At 40.8% G+C, this 19,200-nt stretch overlaps 1 protein-coding gene across 1 annotated transcript in view; it reads right to left on the reverse strand.

Moving 5' to 3' along the window:
- SKOR2 (SKI family transcriptional corepressor 2) overlaps positions 1 to 19,200 on the reverse strand; it is a 41,542-nt gene that overhangs the window by 15,313 nt on the left and 7,029 nt on the right. The window contains exons 4-5 of the mRNA XM_024984563.2: positions 9,484 to 9,549; positions 9,004 to 9,102 (exon numbers count right to left, since the gene is read on the reverse strand). Coding sequence (XP_024840331.1) covers positions 9,004 to 9,102; positions 9,484 to 9,549 — 165 coding nt within the window. The remainder of the gene's footprint in view (positions 1 to 9,003; positions 9,103 to 9,483; positions 9,550 to 19,200) is intronic.

A 19,200-nucleotide genomic window follows, 5' to 3' on the forward strand; every position in this document is an offset into this window, starting at 1 on the left:
TAACTTCAGCTTTTTCAGCTTTAATTGAGAAATTGACCTGATCTCATATGAATCTGTGGTGGATGGCCAGGGCAGGACCTTGAAGAAACCAGAAACTTTGTCATCATCTTTTCTTCCCTTCCTTTCATCTCGGCAGCCAGCTGGTGTGAGTCCTGTATATTCCACCTCCATCCTCTCCTCTCTTTGCCATCGTTACCTCCCAAATGCAGACACCTCTTGCCTGAAGAATTTCCCAACCAACCATCTGGCCTCCACCTCCTTCCTCTTCAAATCCCTTTCACTCTCCTGCTTAAAAGTTCGTGATGGTTTCCCACCACTTTCAAGGTGATAAACCCTTTACCATTCATGAGATTCTGGATACTTAGAAACTAAAAACACTGTTCTTTTTATTTTTTGACTTCTATCAAGGACACTTGCTCCTTGGAAGAAAGAAAAGCTATGACAAACCTAGAGAGCATATTAAAAAGCAGAGATATCACATTTGCTGACAAAGGTCTATCTAGTCAAAGCTATGGTTTTTCCAGTAGTCATGTATATGGATGTGAGAGTTGGACCATAAAGGAAGCTCAGCACCAAAGAACTGATGCTTTTGAACTATGGTACTGGAGAAGACTCTTGAGAGTCCCTTGGACAGCAAAGAGATCAAACCAGTCAATCCTAAAGGAAATCAGTCCTGAATATTCATTGGAAGTACTGATGCTAAAGCTGAAACTCCAATACTTTGGCCACCTGAAGAGCTGACTCACTGGAAAAGACCCTGATGCTGGCAAAGACTGAAGGCAGGAAGAGAAGTGTGTGACAGAGGATGAGACGGTTGGCATCATTGATTCAATGCATATGAGTTTGAGCAAACTCTGGGAGATAGTGAAGGACAGGAAAGCCTAGCATGCTGCAGGCCACGGGGTTGCAAAGAGTCACACTGGACTGAGCGACTGAACAACAAATCTTTCTATAATATTTGAATTCCTTCCCCAACCTCAAGCACGTATTTTTAATAATTTTTAAGAGATTTTAATTATTTTAATTTTAAGGGACTTTAAAAAAAATAGAGCAGTTTTAGGTTCTCAACAAAATTAAGAAGAAGCTACAGAGATTTGCTATACATACGCCCCCCACTACCAACATCACTCACCAGAACTGACCACCAAGAACGAACCTACACTGACATGCCGTTATCACCCGAAGTCCATAGTTTACCTTAGGATTCACTCTTGGTGTTTTGTACAGTCTGTGCATTTGGACGAGTCTATAGCAACGTGTCTCTGTCGTCACATATTGGGCAGAATATTCTCACTGCCCTGAAATCCTCCGTGCTCTGCTTATTCACTGCTCCCGTCCACCCCATCTCTAGCAGACTTGATCTTTTTATTGTCTCCACAGTCTTGCCTTTTATAACATATATTTTTTAAAAGATCCATTTCCTATTCTCTTCTCAGAACTTGATGGGAAAGTCGCTGTAATAGAGGTAAGTCTGTAGTACTGTGCGAGGGTTAAAGGAGGAGCCCCGATTCCCTTGGAGGGTGAACGCAAGGAAAGGGGGGAGGAGATGTGATCAGCACTCTGCAGTAAGACGCGGAGGCTGAGTGGGGAACAGCAAGTACCCAGCTGACTACAGCACAGCGGGTGGAGGAAGCTCCCTGCGTCCCATCACCCGCCAAACCATGCTCCAGTCTTCACACACGCACTGTACTCCCGTGTGATGTGTGGCCTTGCCCTTAGAGCAAACCTCTCCAATTTCTTCAAGCTTGAATGTTATGTCTCCCAGAATGTTCTCTGATTCTCCTGCCCTCTCCTTCCAGGATCAGTCACCCTTCTCTTCTACTCCTCCAGTACTGTACGCATACCTCTGTTAATGCATCCACAGTTCATACTATGATTAGCTGTTATACATGTGTCTTTGAGTGCGACAGTGAGGGCAGGAAGATATATTTTAGACACTTCTAAAATTTCCAAAGCCCACCACAGTGCTTGACACACGGCAGGGGCTGGTTAATGGATGAGGAATGAAAAGAGCACTGAAATATCCACCAGAAGGTCTGGATCTGCCTTGAATGACAGTTACCCGACTCTGGAGGCTCAGACCCTTATCCGAACAAACAAGGGGATGGAGTAATGTGCTCTGTAAGGCCCTTTCCTGCTCTACTGCTTTAAGATTTGATGACAAGGTAAATCGACTTGGTTGGGCTTCAGACACCAGTTCTCTTTCCTGTGCTGGTAGATGAGGAGTGGGTAATTTTGACATGCACTGATAACAATTAGGAGTATGAGGGGCTGGCATCCACCTGCCACCTAGGATGCACTGGAGGTGGGTCAAAGCCCATAGACTGGGCACAAGGCAATCGGAACCAACATTCCACTAGCATCCTTAGCCCTGTGCCTGGGCCAGACACCTTCAGAAGATCAGTGTTCTTTCCAGAGGCCAGAGTACATCCCAAGCAGGCATCCATCTGTGAAGACGAGACCTACCCTCTGAGCCTTGGCAGCTTCCTCTGTCCCTCTCGAGCTCCGCAGTGCCTCTGATCAGGGTGGGAACTGAGAGGGGTGGGAACAAAGCCTGCCTGAAGCTGGCTGTGCCACCTCCCTGGAATCCCAGGAGAGTCTGATTTTGGAGGAGGGCAATTTAGAGTGGAATGATGGTAACTAGCCCTTACTTAATTCATGCTCATGGCTCTCTGATGGCATACAATACAATTCTTTAAATTAAAATGAAAAAAAAAAAAAAGCCATTAAAGTGATAGAAAAATGGTGAATATTTTTATAGAAGTGGAGTGAGGAAAGGTGTCAAAGACAAAAAGCAAGCCAGAAAGACTGATAGATTTGATTAGATAAAAATTTAAAGCTTTGATGTGACAACAAACGTGAACACAAAACACCAAAGTCAACATTTTAAAATGAATTGAAGCAAAAAAAAATTTGCAAGATGATACAGAATTAATACTTTAGTATGTAAAGAGTTCACACAAACCATAAGAAAATGAACACATCAAAAGAAATATGAGGAAAGACTATGGCATTCACAACACATACAAAGGGATGGCAGATACAGGCGAAGTGTTCAATATCCCCAGCAATGAAAGAAAAGGAAGTAATATGAGGAACCACTTTTTCCATTTAAGTTACCAAAGATCTAAAGAAAAGATGATACATGGTGTTTCAAGGATGGGAATATGAATTCAACCTTTTGGGAAAGCAACATAAAATTTTGCATCAAGAGCTTTGAAAAGATCATATCTTTGACACAGCAATTCTTTTAGGAGTTTATCCTAAGAAAATGATCATGGATTTGTGCAAAGATTTAGTAACAATGATGTCTAAAACTTGGATAAACTTTAATGTCCAGTATAAGACCACATTTATAGACTGCTGGGTGGTCAAGAAAAGAAGTTCATGTTAAGTGGGAAAAAGGAAGGTTAAAAAAATAGTGTGTGTAATATTTTATTTTGTTTAAAAAATGATTTAATATGCATTAGAAAGGCTGAAACTCCAAAATGTTGACATTGGTTTTCTCTAGGTGACAAGATTATGGGTGATTTTTATTTTCTTTCTTTTATATTTCTGCATACTTAAACTTTTCTACTGCTGCTGCTAAGTCGCTTCAGTCGTGTCTGACTCTGTGCGACCCCATAGACAGCAGCCCACCAGGCTCCTCTGTCCATGGGATTCTCCAGGCAAGAACACTGGAGTGGGTTGCCATTTCCTCCTCCAATGCATGAAAGTGAAAAGTCAAAGTGAAGTCGCTCAGTCGTGTCCGACTCCTAGCGACCCCATGGACTGCAGCCCACTGGGCTCCTCCGTCCATGGGATTTTCCAGGCAAGAGTACTGGAGTGGGGTGCCATTGCCTTCTCCAAACTTTTCTACAACAAGCATAAATTGGGAGATATAAAGATCGCTAACTGGCAAAAGAAAAAAACTAAAAGGTTTGCTATGTTCCAAGGCGGTGAAGGCACAATTTAATTGGAGATGAACAAATCAGTAAGCTTATCTCTCTAACGAGAATTACTGAGAGCCCAACTATTTTGGAAGATGACAGCATAAACAGAGGTGGCAGCAAAAGCACCGGCAGTCTGCCAGCCAAACACAGCAGCGACACCTGTGTTCCGCAAACATGGACAGTCTGAAAAGCCAAAGCGTCTTTCAAATGGCAACAAGAAGTATCCAGCCTACATTCCTGGCACTAGAAATAAGACGAGGACTCATACAGTAGATCTAATTCCCCCAGTAGAGCCTACGTATCAAGCAATAAGCTTTGGGGGCTTTTTCATTTACACAGTATTCATTTTGTTGTCACTGCTTTTAAACGATAATAGAGACTTTTGATCCGTACCATGTATTAGAAACTCCCTTCCCTCCTTTTCCAGAGGACACTATACAAAGAGCAAGCAAAGAAGAATTCTATGATTCTACTGGTCATAGAATGAATCTAGTAACAGTCACAGGTGAAAGATGGGATGACCATAATCAGACAGATGAAATATAGTTGGGTCTTTTAAGAAGTAATCTTAAAAGGAACTTGGAAAACAGATTTTTAAATAAAAATCTAAAACGATGACATGATTAACACCTACCAGTTAAGTTTTTCACAAAGCCTCAGTCATTAGGCCTCCCTTGTTGTAAACCACTGGCCTTTCTACTTGGTTCTCTCAGTGCCATGAATTTGTCGTCATATCTGCAAATCCAAGGACTCAATTCATGAGTCCTCACTAATCTCCTTTATCAGTGATCCAATTTCATCTTCATTATGAGCTTTAATCTCTTTGAATATGACACCAAAACCTACATCAACCATTGACTGAGAGTACACTCTATGCCCACAATTTGCTGGGTGGGCAGCAACAAAGACTATCCTGAACATATTTACAACACTGTCAGGTGGAGGGTGAAAGAATCAGCGAGGAGTTAACACAAAACGCCAGTGGAACTAGGACTTCAGCAAAGCGTGCGTACTGCAAGAGTGGGAAGGCTTCCTCGAGGTGGCGGGACTTGAGCTATGTTCCAAATGAGGAGGAGCACCTAGACGAGGAACTAGAGAAACAAGGGGTGCAGAGGTGGAAAATGAGGGGTGAGGGCTGTCCATGGGGTAACGAGCTGAACAGGGGGAGAAGGAGAAATAAGCAGGGTGAGTGGGGCGATTACGGAGGGTTTTAGAAGCCAGTCAGGAGTCAGATTAGTTGCAATATGATCAGCAACAGAGAATCACTATAGTGCATGGAATATGTGGCACCAAAGGTAGATTTTTAGGAAGGCTGGGCTAGTGGCAGCAAGCAGAAAGAGCTGGAGTGGGGAAGGGAGGTAAGGACCCAGGGTTACACCCTGCAGCAGAGACATGAGAGAGAGAGAGTAAGGGCCTTCTCCACTGGTGACTTCATCTAGCAGCCTTTTGCAGGTCCCAGATCAGGGCTAGGCTCTGAGGTCACACTGATGGCTAGTGGCAAGAGAGTAAAATGACTGAAAAACGACAGCAAATGCTGTAATAGAGGAAGGTGCCGGGTGCTGGAGGAGAAGGGAGGAAGGAGAGATTCACTAGGGAAGGCAGATACAGTGTCAGGACAAAGTGACTACCAGATCTGCAGCTGCAACAGTGATCAGATTGGTCCTTAGTGGGAAAGTCCCGTGGCATGCTGGGGGCTGCTGCTGCTGCTAAGTCACTTCAGTCGTGTCCCACTCTGTGCCACCCCATAGACGGCAGCCCACCAGGCTTCCCCGTCCCTGGGATTCTCCAGGCAAGAACACTGGAGTGGGTTGCCATTTCCTTCTCCAATGCATGAAAGTGAAAAGTGAAAGTGAAGTCGCTCAGTCGTGTCTGACCCTCAGAGACCCCATGGACTGCAACCTTCCAGGCTCCTCCGTCCGTGGGATTTTCTAGGCAAGAGTACTGGAGTGGGGTGCCATTGCCGTCTCCGATGCTGGGGGCAGGGCCTGTCTAATTACACACAGGATGTCACTGCAGGATGTGGGACCAGCTGTTCCACTGTCAGCTCAACGACCTTGACAGAGGTGAAGCTCCCCTTCATCCATTTCCTCCAACTCTTATTTCTACCCGATTCTAGACTACATTTCTCCCACCTTCCCTTAGGATCCCCTCCTGACTTCTCTTTGCTTATCTGCTCAGTTGGACAACTAAATAGAATTGTCTTGTGTCAAAACCAGTTTCGCTGCCTGTCCCATCCTCTATAACTACCGCCCGATAAAGCTCTAGAAGTTCTGCTTTCTAGTATCAGCTGCTTTACAATAAAGCCCCTGTAGGAACATAAGTATTATACTTAAAATGGTAATAGTAACAACGACTCACATTACTACGGATCAGTCACTATGCTGAACACTTTATACATTTTAATCCTCTCTGCAGTGCCACAAAGTGGGCAGTAGTAATGGCTCTACAGCTGAAAAGGCGGTCGGGTAAAAATCTGTCTAAGGTTATTCTGCGGGGAGGTCAGCGTCCAAACCTGGAAACCCGGCTACCAACCACCGTGCTCTGTATTCTAGAAACACTTTTCAAGAACTCAATGCTAATGAATAATCTCCTCTTCTTCCTCCTGCTTCCTCATCACCATCACTGTCACTAATGATGCTATCAAGCACTTATCCTGCGCTAGGGATGTTCTCCGACTTGAACGTGGATCCTCTCATGTAGTCCTCATCTTTGTATGAGACGAGGATTATCTGGCCCATGTTACAGTTTCCAAGGTCCTACAACCAGGAAGTGGCAGAGCCACAAAGTAGCTCAGGGGATTTTTGAGCCTGGAATCGTAAGTTACAGGTGACAACTTAGCCTAAGTCCCCCTAAGCGTTCTAAGGGAATTAGATTTGAAGTGTCCTGACTGAATCCACCTCCTAGTAAAATGCTCCGGTTGGGTTTCCTCTCTGCTTCCTTCTGGTGTGGCTTTAGTAGTTCCGTCCTCCCCTTTCCACCTGAGCGAAGCTAAATCTGTCTGCCAGCCTCATGGCCTCTCATGTTTAGTTAACAAGCACATAATGGGCATTTGCTATTTTCACTGGTGTGAAATTAACTGCCTCTTTGTGGTGGGTCTAAACCACGCATTATTCAAACTTGGGTACCCACACCACTTCCTTGGTCAGTGGAGTACACTGCAGATAAAAAAGAGTAAAACTTTTCTGTTGTTTTTTAATCTAAGTGTTTCATACACATGGCAACATAGAGGAGTCATCTTAATTTACAACAAAAGGATGAATGAGGGGTCTGAATGGAAACTGGGATCCCAACTTTAAAAAAAACAGAAACATCTGCATGTTTATGATAACTAGTAAGAAATGTACAAATTACTTAATTTCTTAAAATGATTTTGTTTTTCCCTGGCTGAGCCATGGCATGTAGGATCTTAGTTCTCTGACCAGGGATTGAACTCATGTCCCGTGCAGTGGAAGTACAGAGTCTTAACCACTGTACTGCCAGGGAAGTCCCAATTCCTTAAAACAGTTGATCAACTTTTATTAGTGGTAAAAATTATGGCTATCCTGGCTTCATAGGGAGTTAGGTAGACACTCCAGGGACTCAGTGGGGTCTGGATCCAGTCTGCTGGATCCGCAAACTCAAACATTAGCTTAGAGGGGACACAAATCATTCAGTGTCTGCTCACTGCTGCAAGGATCTGTACAGTTTATCTGAAGGTACAGTTTTAGAAATTAGGGAATCCTGGTTTATTTGGAAGCACCTGTTTTTTAAGGTCTCAAAGATATTTTTACTATGTTCCTCTTTTTCTTAGCACTACAAATGTCATGATGATCCTAATACACTATCAAGAGCTATTGGTCATTCTCTTCCCTTTGATCTTATTCTAAGCCATAGGAAGCATTCTACAAATCCAAAATACATATCATCATGAGCTCCAAACCTCCCTTGTGGATACTGACAGAGCCCAAACTTGGCCAACTCTGCTGTTCCTTGTGGCTGGTACTCTCTTCCACCATGAGCCCTCTTCATTTTTATCCCTGCTAAACATTCTGGTGCAACTTAGTCTGACATGTTACCAGGAACCCAGTACTGTTCAAAACTGCTACCCAAGAGGGCAAGTCTTTCAGTTGTGCTGATGACCACATTTGAGGAGCTCTGGTAGGCCTTTGTGTTCCTACTATTAAAATTGCCACCATTACTGAAAAGTCTTTTTCCAGATATTTGCCTGTGACTCTTACCCAGGAATTATCAACATGAGTTTTCTGATTTCTGGTTTAATAAACAAAGGGTACTGACATGCTCAAAGTGTCTCAGAAAAAAATTAAATGTATTTAATTTAAAATGTGTTTACATATTACTTTATTTCCCACTTTCCTTTCTCTGGAGAAAGGAATATGACTAAATGAAACTTCAAAAAGTTTGAAAAACACTACTGTGATGTACTGGGTCATGGATGAACTTTGTGGCCAACCCAGTACTTATCTAAGAGTGATTCAGAACATGACTGGAGAATTTCAGAAATCCAGACACCCATCTTAGGTCTTTCTGAAATTCTAGGACTCTGGGAGCAGAATCAAGGTTTTATGCCATAATTTCTTTTGCCAATAAATCTGGAATGAAATTTTAATGCTAAATATGGATGGAGAATCCCAAACTACTAAAATTATACTAATTTTAATTAATAAAATATAAGTATAGTGGATTGTTAAATTTTAAATCTTCGTATTTCAAGTACCAGGCAGCTCTCTAGCACTATCTGAGAAAAGGAATTAACTGTTCTTTTTCCTACCTTAGAGAAAAAAATACTTGAGTAGTTCGTTTTAAAAATATTAATATATCTATTTAAATATACCTATACATATAAGGGTATATTTGCATACATGTTTTAAATGTATACTATATATATGCACAAACACATACCTACCAATACAATTAATAAAAAAAAAGTTCTTATAAGAAATTTTATCTGTAAGCTGATAAAATAAATAACAGGATAAAATCTCCAAATACTAAAGACATCACGTGTACTTACACAGACTAATAAAAATGTTATCAAGTATCATCATGCAATGAAATAAAAGTGATTTCTTACTGAATACTGGGAAAGATGTATTTCCTTTTAACACTTGGAATTCTTGTTCGAGTCGTCTCCGTAAATCTATTTGTTCAAATAAAACCTTCTGAAGTTCTTCTAATAAAGAAAAAAAGAAGAGTCATTTTTACTAATCTTTACAAATAACTCTCCAGAGAACTGTTACATATGGCAATTTATTATTATAAGACAAAATATTTTACTAGTTTAAAAAGTGTTGCATAGACATAGGATAGATTTTGTGCAGAAATCCATGAATATAAATCAATGTAATATATTATTTTAAAGTATTATATTACAGTGTCATGTATTGATTGATATGTATGCATTAATCTCAATTATATCCACCCAATGGTCCATATATTATTCATATGTTGCTTGTCAAGCTTAAAATATGGTGTAGAGCAAATATATCCTCCTAGTATCTCTTTAGTTTTATAAAGCTAAGAGAAGTTCTACAGAATTAAAACTTTTCTTTACCTTTCCCCATATTTTCTACATCCTTTTTGAGTGAATGAGGTGAATTCGTCTCCTGTGTGTGTTCACCTTGTAAAAACGGAGGAAAAAATATTAGTTTTGTGTAGACTATTTTCTGCAAGTTTGTACTTTCACGTTCTATCTATCTACAAAAGAGTGTATTTAATATAACTTCAAAGTGGAAATCCTCAGAGCCAAATGTTGTCCTCATTTGCTCGTGTAGGCGGGGTTTGTGGGGGGAGTGACAGATATGAGGTCAGAGCCCACCTACACCACAATAGTGGCTCCATGAAAGCAGATTCTCCGTGTCACCCTCTCCCGTCCCCCATCACCACCCAGTCTTTACAACGATGCTAACTGTTAGAACAGCAAAAGAGGAGGTTGAATAGTCGACATTTCTGGTAGAAATCTGATCAGAGTTCCTCTGTTTCTAGAAGTGAAGAAGCTTGCTGTTAATTTGAAGTCCCCCAAGACCAGAAGAAGCGCCTTCAGTCTTCTTGGGTCACCAAAATGGGCAATGAAGAAGAACTGGGAGGTGTCTTTAGCTGTCCCTGGGAGAGAATATATGAGCCTGGTGTGTGTGTGTGCGCGCGTGCTAAGTGGCTTCAGTCGTGTCCAACTCTCTGTGACCCTATGGACTATAGCCCACTAGGCTACTCTGTCCATGGGGATTCTCTAGGCAAGAATGCTGGAGTGGGTTGCCACGACTTCCTCCAGGGGATCTTCCCAACCCAGGGATCAAACCCGTGTCTCTTACATGTCCTGCACTGGCAGGCAGGTTCTTTACCACTGGTGCCACCTCGGAAGCCCCCACTCCTTGAAACTGCATGGACTGTGTAGCCCACCAGGCTCCTCTGTCCATGGAATTCTCTAGGCAAGAATACTGGAGTGGGTAGCCTTTCCCTTCTCCAGGGGATCTTCCCAACCTAGGGATTGAACCAAATTGCAGGCAGATTCTTTACCCTCTGAGCCACCAGGGAAGCGGTTTCCTAATAATTGATAGGTTGTTTAAGAGGAAATCAACCTAAGTGAGAGGTGTGAAATAAGTCATGTTACTTTCTAACAATCACATGTTTACTGATGATAATTTCTTAACCATGATAATTTCTTAGCTACTTGTCTTCAACCATACAAACTATATTATGGATAGAGCTTAGATTGTTGTTCTTAACTATTTTGCAGGGGCTAACTAGAATGATAGCGAGACAAGAAAGTGTATTGCTAAGTCATAAATTGAGTCTATATAATTCAGAAAACATAAGCAAAGAAATGTAATCATTCAACTATCAGAATTTTTAAAAAATCTCAACTTGCTATAGGCAATTATCCAAATAATTTAATTAAGCTTTCCATTTTCCTCTAAAGAGAGGTGGCAGTCCAGCAAACGTGCTCTGAGGAGGTTTCTTGAATCCCCTTGTCTCTCCCTTGGGTTCGCTCTCCTGTGTCCTTGGTGCTGTTTCCTTGCAGCCTTCTGCACCTAGTAGGCAGCGTACTATTTGGAAGCAGGTGCTCTGTCTTTCTGTATGGCCAGTGCCTAGCGCAGTGCTGGTCACATGCTAGGTACTCAATAAAGTCTTTCCAGCTGTCACTGAAAGGGACCCTGGGCAGTCATGAATTCTAAATTATAGCACAGACCAGATGGACCATTTCAGTTCTCTTCTCATTGTTTTTTAATTTTCCCTGCTCAGCAAGAAATAGAATGGAAGTGGTCCTGGGCACCTGCAGGAATACTGGAGAACTTCACTGTGAAGGTAAAAATTTCTGCAAAGAGAAGAGCAGAATTTCTTCCCAAAGCAGCAGCCTATAGTATCAAGGACAGACAGAGAAATCTTCAACATGATATTATAACCAGCGATGCTATAGCTTACCTGATGACTGTCAGGAGTATGTGTGTGCAGATGAGCATGTGTGCATATGTAAATACAAATACACAAATGTTCACAAGCATGTGCACAGTTACGGGAAGGCATGTCCCCTGGCTCCCCATTGTTAATAATATCCAGGGCATACCTGAATTCCTTAATGGAAGCCATTTTCTGTACCATCTAGATCATATTTGCACAAACTCATTCTCACTCTTATCTTGGACATTACCTCTCTTACAGACTTTTGAATATTAATACTTTGGCTTTCTTCTCCATATGGTAAAATGATGAGAAAATATCTGCGAAGCATTTTACATACACATCTCAACATAATTCCTATAAATCACTATTATTTAAAAGAAAGTCTTCCCTGGTGGCTCAACTGGTAAAGAATCTGTCTGCAGTGCAGGAGACCCAAGTTTGATCCCTGAGTCAGGAAGATCCCCTGGAGAAGGAAATGGCAATCCATTCCAGTATACTTGCCTGGAGAATCCCATGGACAGAGGAAGCCTGGTGGGCTACAGTCCACCAGGTCACAAAGAGTTGGACATGACTGAGCAACTAACACTAAAAGAAGAGTAACATGAAAGTTGACCACAAATCATACAGACATAAATCAAGAATGCGTGCGTGCGTGCTAAGTTGGTTCAGTCATGTCTGACTCTTTGTAACCCTATGGAATGTTGCTCACCAGGCTCCTCTGTCCATGGAAATCTCCAGGCAAGAAAACTGGAGTGAGCTGCAATGTTCTCCTCCAGGGGAACTTCCCCACTGTGGGACTGAACCCACGGCTCTTACATTTCCTGTACTGGCCACTAGTGCCACCTGGGAAGCCCCATAAACCAAGAAAAATGGTTTAAAAATGAAGATAAATTCATATTATGTGCCGCTTTGCCTATGTTTACTTTAGAGTCAGCTAACCAGTTAAACTCATAGATGTTTCATATTTACATACTGAGGTTGAACAAGAAATGAAATGAGCGTGCACACATTTCTGTACCTATCTACAGAACACAGTGAGATTTCATCATTCTACAACTTCCCCAACCACTCAACACATGATTTAAATGAGATAGTTTCTGAATAAGCAACTCTAGAATCCATTTGCTTATCAGTTTCTTTTTGATCTATTAATGTATTTTGTGGACTATTTACCTTATATTACATTTCAACTAGATAATTAATTTCAAAAATTAATATATGATATGTAAAAATGTATATCTTTTCCACTTCACAGTAAGTTTACATATCTATGAAGCATTAAACAAATTGGTAGTAAATGAAAACTAAATAAGTAACAGGCAAATCTACTGGTAACATTTATAATAAACTTTCATCCATTTTGTGGAGGTTTTAATAACATTTTACATCAGTGTCTATTTTAAACAGATATTTTGCTACAGCTTCTCAGGAAAATCTGCCAATTTTGAGTTCAGAAGGTTCAAATGTCTCACTTACAAAGAGTTTTTAAAAGTGGGTCAGTGTCAGGTAAATAAGAGGCACAGAAGCGTCAGCTGCCTTTTGTGTGTCCTTTTCTGGACCGTTGCCTTTTGTATATTACTGATCTGTGAAAACCAGATTCTTAATGGTGGTTAAAAATGACCTCTGGGAACCTGGATATGTTTGTTCACTACTACTGCTAATGTTTTCCATCTGGTTAAAAGAAAAGCAAGCAGTCTAATACTAGATTAAATAAATGAGATTTAGTTGACGATGAGCTTCCCATTTTTATACCTATTCCATCAGGTTGAATGCATTTTACTTTTCCAAAATTAATGAATGGGTTTGGAGACATCCCAAAACTAAAATGCTTACTATCTTCCCATTATATTCCCCCTTAAAAAAGTTTAAAAAGTTACACAAAGGCCAGGGTGGAGGGGGGCATGAGATCTTAATTATAAAGAAAATGGTTGAAAATAGCTTAAAGTTGGAGAATGATGGATAATTCAGGCATAAAATCCATCCTGTGGATGGACGCGATGAAGAGCCGCGGCTCTAGATGAGTCTACACAAACGCACATTTGTGGCATTGCCTGTGAAGCCTGTTCGCCCCAGGAGGGTAGAGACAGTGCAATTGCACATCAGAGAAACTCCACTTCTGCTGACTGCAGCGGAGCCCAGAGAGCCTGGAGCCACATGGTTCCTGCTTCCCTGGTCTCTCCAGGGTCCTCTGGGACCAGGCAGTCCCACACTTCCACCCGACCCTTGGTTCTGCCCTCACTCACACAGCCATCAGAAATTGGAAATACAAGAGAGATGGATGTGAGAATTCGCCATGCCAAAGCAGGCATGAGCAGTAAATAGCAGATGAAGGGGGAACTGGAGTATCCAAAGAGGGGAAAAAACCTTAAAAAAGCCAATAGATTGACCAGGGCTACATTTCAAGGCATAATGGTAATGACTTTCTGTTAAACACCATGGCACACCTCTGCTTACAGACCCTGCATGTGGTCTACACTGCACGATCCACTCCAGGTTCTCCAGTGACCCTGTCCCATCCAGCTCCACGAACCTGAATTTCTCTGTCACTAAACACAAACCCTTCCCCAAGGCAGCCTTTTGTTTCCTACATCTGCTGGCTCTGTTTTAGGTGGTTTCTCTTCCCTAAGCTGTACCCCCACTAGTCCATCCAATATCAGAAGTCCCCAAGTGGCAGTGACTCTTTCCTACGCTAGTTTGGTCTTCCACAGCTAGAAAATCTGCTTTCTGAAGGCAGAGGAATCCTGCCCTACAGGTAACCCCCCAATGCCTCTGCTCTAGGGAAGGGTACAGGTACATTCCACAAAAGCCTGTAATTCATTTAATCCAATCTGGTTTCTGAAAGAAATACAAATTAATGTTACTGTAAAACTCCAATTATCATAATGTTTTTCAAGCACTAACTCATTCCTACAGACCAAAAAAGCATATTTTGATCCATTGTACAGTCTAAGCTTTATTCTCTATTTTCAGTTAACTGGAGAAGTTTGTGATTATTTCAATTTCTGTTTCTATCTGACATTTGGAAAATTTCTTCCAGGGACAAACAAAACTATAGCACTGAATATTAACCAAGACATGAAAATGCTAATGCACATCCATGTCTGCTGTGGTCTCCAACTGCAAAAAAAAAATAATAATCATCTTACATTTTTTTAGAGCTCATTTAATTTGAAAAGCCAAATGAGTAGGTCAGATAACCTGTTCTGTTTGTTGGTGGCTGTGAGATGGGAGGAAAAGTTGATTAAAAAGATATTGTGTTCTCAAGCTAAACTTAAATTCAATAAATAAGATCATTTAAGTCTTGTATCCTGCATGTGTACAGGGCATCTAAGTACATAGGGTACAATGTAAAATGCCTGACATTTGGATGGAGAATAAAACTGTTGGCGTTTCCAAATCCCTCCTATGGAAATACATCCTCCTTCCTTCTCCTTTCAACCCCTCTTTCCTACTCCTTATCTTGGCTGTCTCCCTTTTAAAGTCTCCTTTGAGCCTGCAAACAGCACTCAGTGGCATTACACCAGCCAGCAGCCCCAGGGGTTAGCAAGTTGCTTGTCTTTGAAAGGTCCTCTCTGTTCCCCCAGGATGGCTGTTGACAACTGATGAAAAACATTTGGAGAAAATACATTTCAGAAAATGCACACTGAAGGGTAAATTTAGTCAATGAAACTATTTCGGTTTGGGGCTGTGTCTATACATGAGATACACATGCATTCTAACATTTGGATGAGGAATAAAAAATTTCATCCACATGTGTTTGTCATTCATGGGGACTCATGTGCTACTACATGTGTTCTGGTGCAGGGGAGCAGACCCTGGAAGAGAAGGCAAGATGTATATGCAAAGCTTCTTGTCTGCACACAGTTCCCAGGGCACTGTCATGCTCTCTGGGCTGGGCTGAGGTCCCGCCCTCTGCCTCCCGGCAGCCCCAGCACAGGCCTGGCATCTGTTGATTGAGAGACTCTTCTTATGTATGTTTTACTTGCGAAGAAACACTGAATTTTCATAATTAATCTTAGTTTTATAATCTGACGTTAAGACTTCTGGAAGTTAATTTTTTGTTTCCCTAACAATCTATCTTAGAGGTACAATTTGGATGGGGTCAAAGTTAATCTACAATTTATATAACTGGTACTTTGAACAATAATCAAGATTTAGCACAATGTATGGTTTAGAGAGGTTTTTAAGAACATTTTGCATTAAGGTATTAAAAAATCAATTACACAGAAAGCAAGGTTAAGTAATTTTCTCCTCTATCAGTGGGACGTGGACTTGTGTTAATTTCTTGGTGTTAAAGTCTACATTAAACTCCTCCCCTGTGACTTTTGGCACTGTAGTGAGGTCACAGAACAGAAGAGAAAAGAAAATCAATACCACTGGAGAGGGTATGCTACAAAATGAGCTAACTAAATATTAATTCCATTAACCAAAAAGAATGAACAAGAGCAAGATTAATATCGGTGGGTTTATAGTTTGTGATCAAAATTTATCGTGAGTTGCATACACATTGCTTCTTGAATCAACATATCAAATTTTTTTGATTAATGAATTGTGAGTTCATTTAGAATTCTCTTGAGTTCTAGAACTTGTCAATTAATGCTATTTTTAATTTTTTTTCTGAAGAGTTTTAGATTGTCCTTCTCTGTCTCCTTGAGTTTCATATATCTTATTAAAAGCCACAAAAAGAAAATGTTTCCATAAGTAAAAAGAAATTTACATCTGAAATATGAGGATTAGTTCATTTCAAATACATATATTTAAATACCTCAAGTCATTGTTCATAAAAATATTGTAGTAATTTAGAGGTGTATAAACTGAGACCCAAAGTAGTCAAAGGCTTACCCAAAGTCATCTAGTAGGTAAGAGAATTAAAACTCAGATCTACCAATCTATGCTTTTTAGAAATTTTCTTCTTCTTTCATTAAGAAAAAAAATCATAAGCGTGTTTTAAAATAGAATGGAATAATAAATCAGAGTGCCTCATCCGCTATATATTCATGAGAAGTGTAACTGCTTCTTACTATTCTCAGGAATCTGTCCATAGCATATTAAGTACACTAGAGAATCATACCAGTGAAAATCAAATTGATTTTAAAACTTCTATACATATAACAAGATGCAGCCATGCTGAGAGTCCAATGGTGCTGGCGTTTCTACACAATGAAAGGGATTGAAATCGAGGATGACTCCACTTCACGTGATTTCCTTGAATTGCAATAGCTTTCCGCTGTCTCACCGGCTTACCCCACTGCATTCAATTTCAAATCACTTAACTTCACTGAAGTTATTCAAAAAGGATATGCAAAACTTGACTCTGGGATTGCAAGCAAAATGCTGTCGTTTATACTTTTGAGTAGGTAATATTTTGACCAAACTGGCATCCCCCTAATCTTATATTACTTGGCTTTAAAGCCATGGGTCTTATTTTAAAGAGCCCTATAGATAAAGGTTTTGGATTCTGGGTGATTTTGGCTGCTTAAAACTTTGTTTGGTCCCTCTAATTACAAAGAAGTATAATATCTGCTATGAGTAAGGTTAATGACCACTAACAGGAAGGATTTTAAAAAATCTTTAAAAAATGTAATTTCTTTGAAATTGCTGAAAAGTAACAGTTACCAGGGGCTTCCGTGGTGGCTCAGCTGGTAAAGAATCCAACTGCAATGCAGGAGACCCAGGTTTGATCCCTTGGTTGGAAAGATCCCCTGGAGAAGAGAATGGCTACCTACTCCAGTATTCTTGCCTGGAGAATTCCATGGACAGAGAAGCCTGGTGGGCTACAGTCCATGGGGTTGCAAAGAGTCAGACACGATTGAGCAACTAACACTCACTTTCACTCAACAGTTACCAAGAGGGCTGAAAGGTGGAACAAAGGCCAAACTTAATTAAAATGGTGAACTAAAAAAACAAACTAGAACTAAATATTGTTGCTAAACTGAATCTGTATTAGGGACATATTGAAGCAAGTCTTTATCTTTATGTTTAGAAAAAGGTCAGAAATTTCCTGATGAACTATAATCATGATGTCATGGGAGTGAAAAATTCATGTAAAAATAAAAAATTGCATACTGACTTGTTAGGTAGTTTAAAAAGACATTTCATTATTCTATGTTATACTGTATATGCACAGAAATAAAATACTGATATTATCCAATAATGATGATTGAATTACACACTGGCTAAAGAGACATATGGCTATATAAATCTTATGGGATGTTACATTGTTTTAGATTACTACAGTATTCATACTGTCTTACAGCTCATACATTTCCTCTTTTTTATTGAAAGTAACTTGAGAGCAGGGACTGGTATTGATTCTACCTCTGAATCTCTAGAGCCTGGAGAAATAGCTAGCATACAGTAGGTGTTAAAAGACACTTGCTCCTTGGAAGAAAAGTTATGACCAACACAGACAGCTTATTAAAAAGCAGAGACATTACTTTGCCAACAAAGGTCCGTCTAGTCAAAGCTATGGTACTTCTAGCAGTCACGTATGGATGTGAGAGTTGGACTATAAAGAAAGCTGAGTGACGAACAATTGATGCTTTTGAGCTGTGGTGTTGGAGAAGACTCCCGAGAGTCCCTTGGACTGCAAGGAGAGCCAACCAGTCCATCCTAAAGGAAATCAGTCCTGAATATTCATTGGAAGGACTGATGCTACAGCTGAAACGCCAATACTTTGGCCACCTAATGAGAAGAACTGACTCATCTGAAAAGACTTTGATGCTGGGAAAGATTGAAGTTGGGAAGAGAAGGGGATGACAGAGGATGAGATGGTTGGATGGCATCACTGACTCAATGCACCCGAGTGTGAGTAAGCTCTGGGAGTTGGTGATGGGCAGGGAAGCCTGGCGTGCTGCAGTCCATGGGGTCACAGAGAGTCGGACATGACTGAGCGACTGAACTGAACAGCAGGTGTTCTGAAATATTTGGGGAGTAATTGAGTAAAGAAACAAGTGAATGCTATCACATACATGTGGAAGTTAACAGTCATTACATGGGGAAAAATAACTCCATTCACCAGCAAGGCGTTCTGGATAAAGCAGTCTATTGCTACCACTCCAAAGCAATTCATCACAAGACTTCATAATTTTTTTGGTTCATCTGGATTTTTGACACTTTGCTAAATTAATGGATTCTTGGAGTTTGATCTTAAGTAAGTACCTTAATACCAAAACAGGCCAACTGGGGCCTCCCAAGTGGCTCAGTGGTAAAGAATCCGCCTGCCAGTGCAGGAGATGCAAGAGAAAGATCCCTTGGAGGAGGAAATGGCAACCCACTCCAGTGTATCTTGCCTGAACAATATTATGGACAGAGGAGCGTGGTGAGCTGCAGTCCATACGGTTGCAGAGTTGGACATGACTGAGCAAATGAGCATGTACACACAGGTCAACTGAGTGACCATTTTGGGATTTTCTCCAATGTGCATTCCATTGTGAAGACCATGAGTTGATCTGCCCTACAAGGACGGACAGCCAAAAGTACTGCAAGTCCTACAAAAGCCCAAACTCCCTAACACTTTCGGCAAAGGAACCATGAGGATGAAATTCTCATGACTCCAGAATAAATTTTAAAAAATATATTCTTCCCCCAAACATTTGTTTATTTCAATAATATATTTTCATCCCTTTCATGTCCCACCTGTCTCCCATTCAATATAGGATAATAATAATACGATATAACCTACTACCTACATGCTTCCCTGAATAATGTGAGAATGAAATTGTAATATGGAAAATCGATGTGGAACAAGTTTCTCTGGGAATCTGTATCAAATTAATTATTGTGAGGGAGGGACTCGTGATAGATCAATAGTATGACTAGGTGTTATTACCAATATAACTATTGACTGTGTGCCCTGAGTTCCAGGCACTGA

This window comes from Bos taurus, chromosome 24 (genome assembly GCF_002263795.3).
Source record: "Bos taurus isolate L1 Dominette 01449 registration number 42190680 breed Hereford chromosome 24, ARS-UCD2.0, whole genome shotgun sequence".
Lineage (NCBI taxonomy): Eukaryota > Metazoa > Chordata > Mammalia > Artiodactyla > Bovidae > Bos > Bos taurus.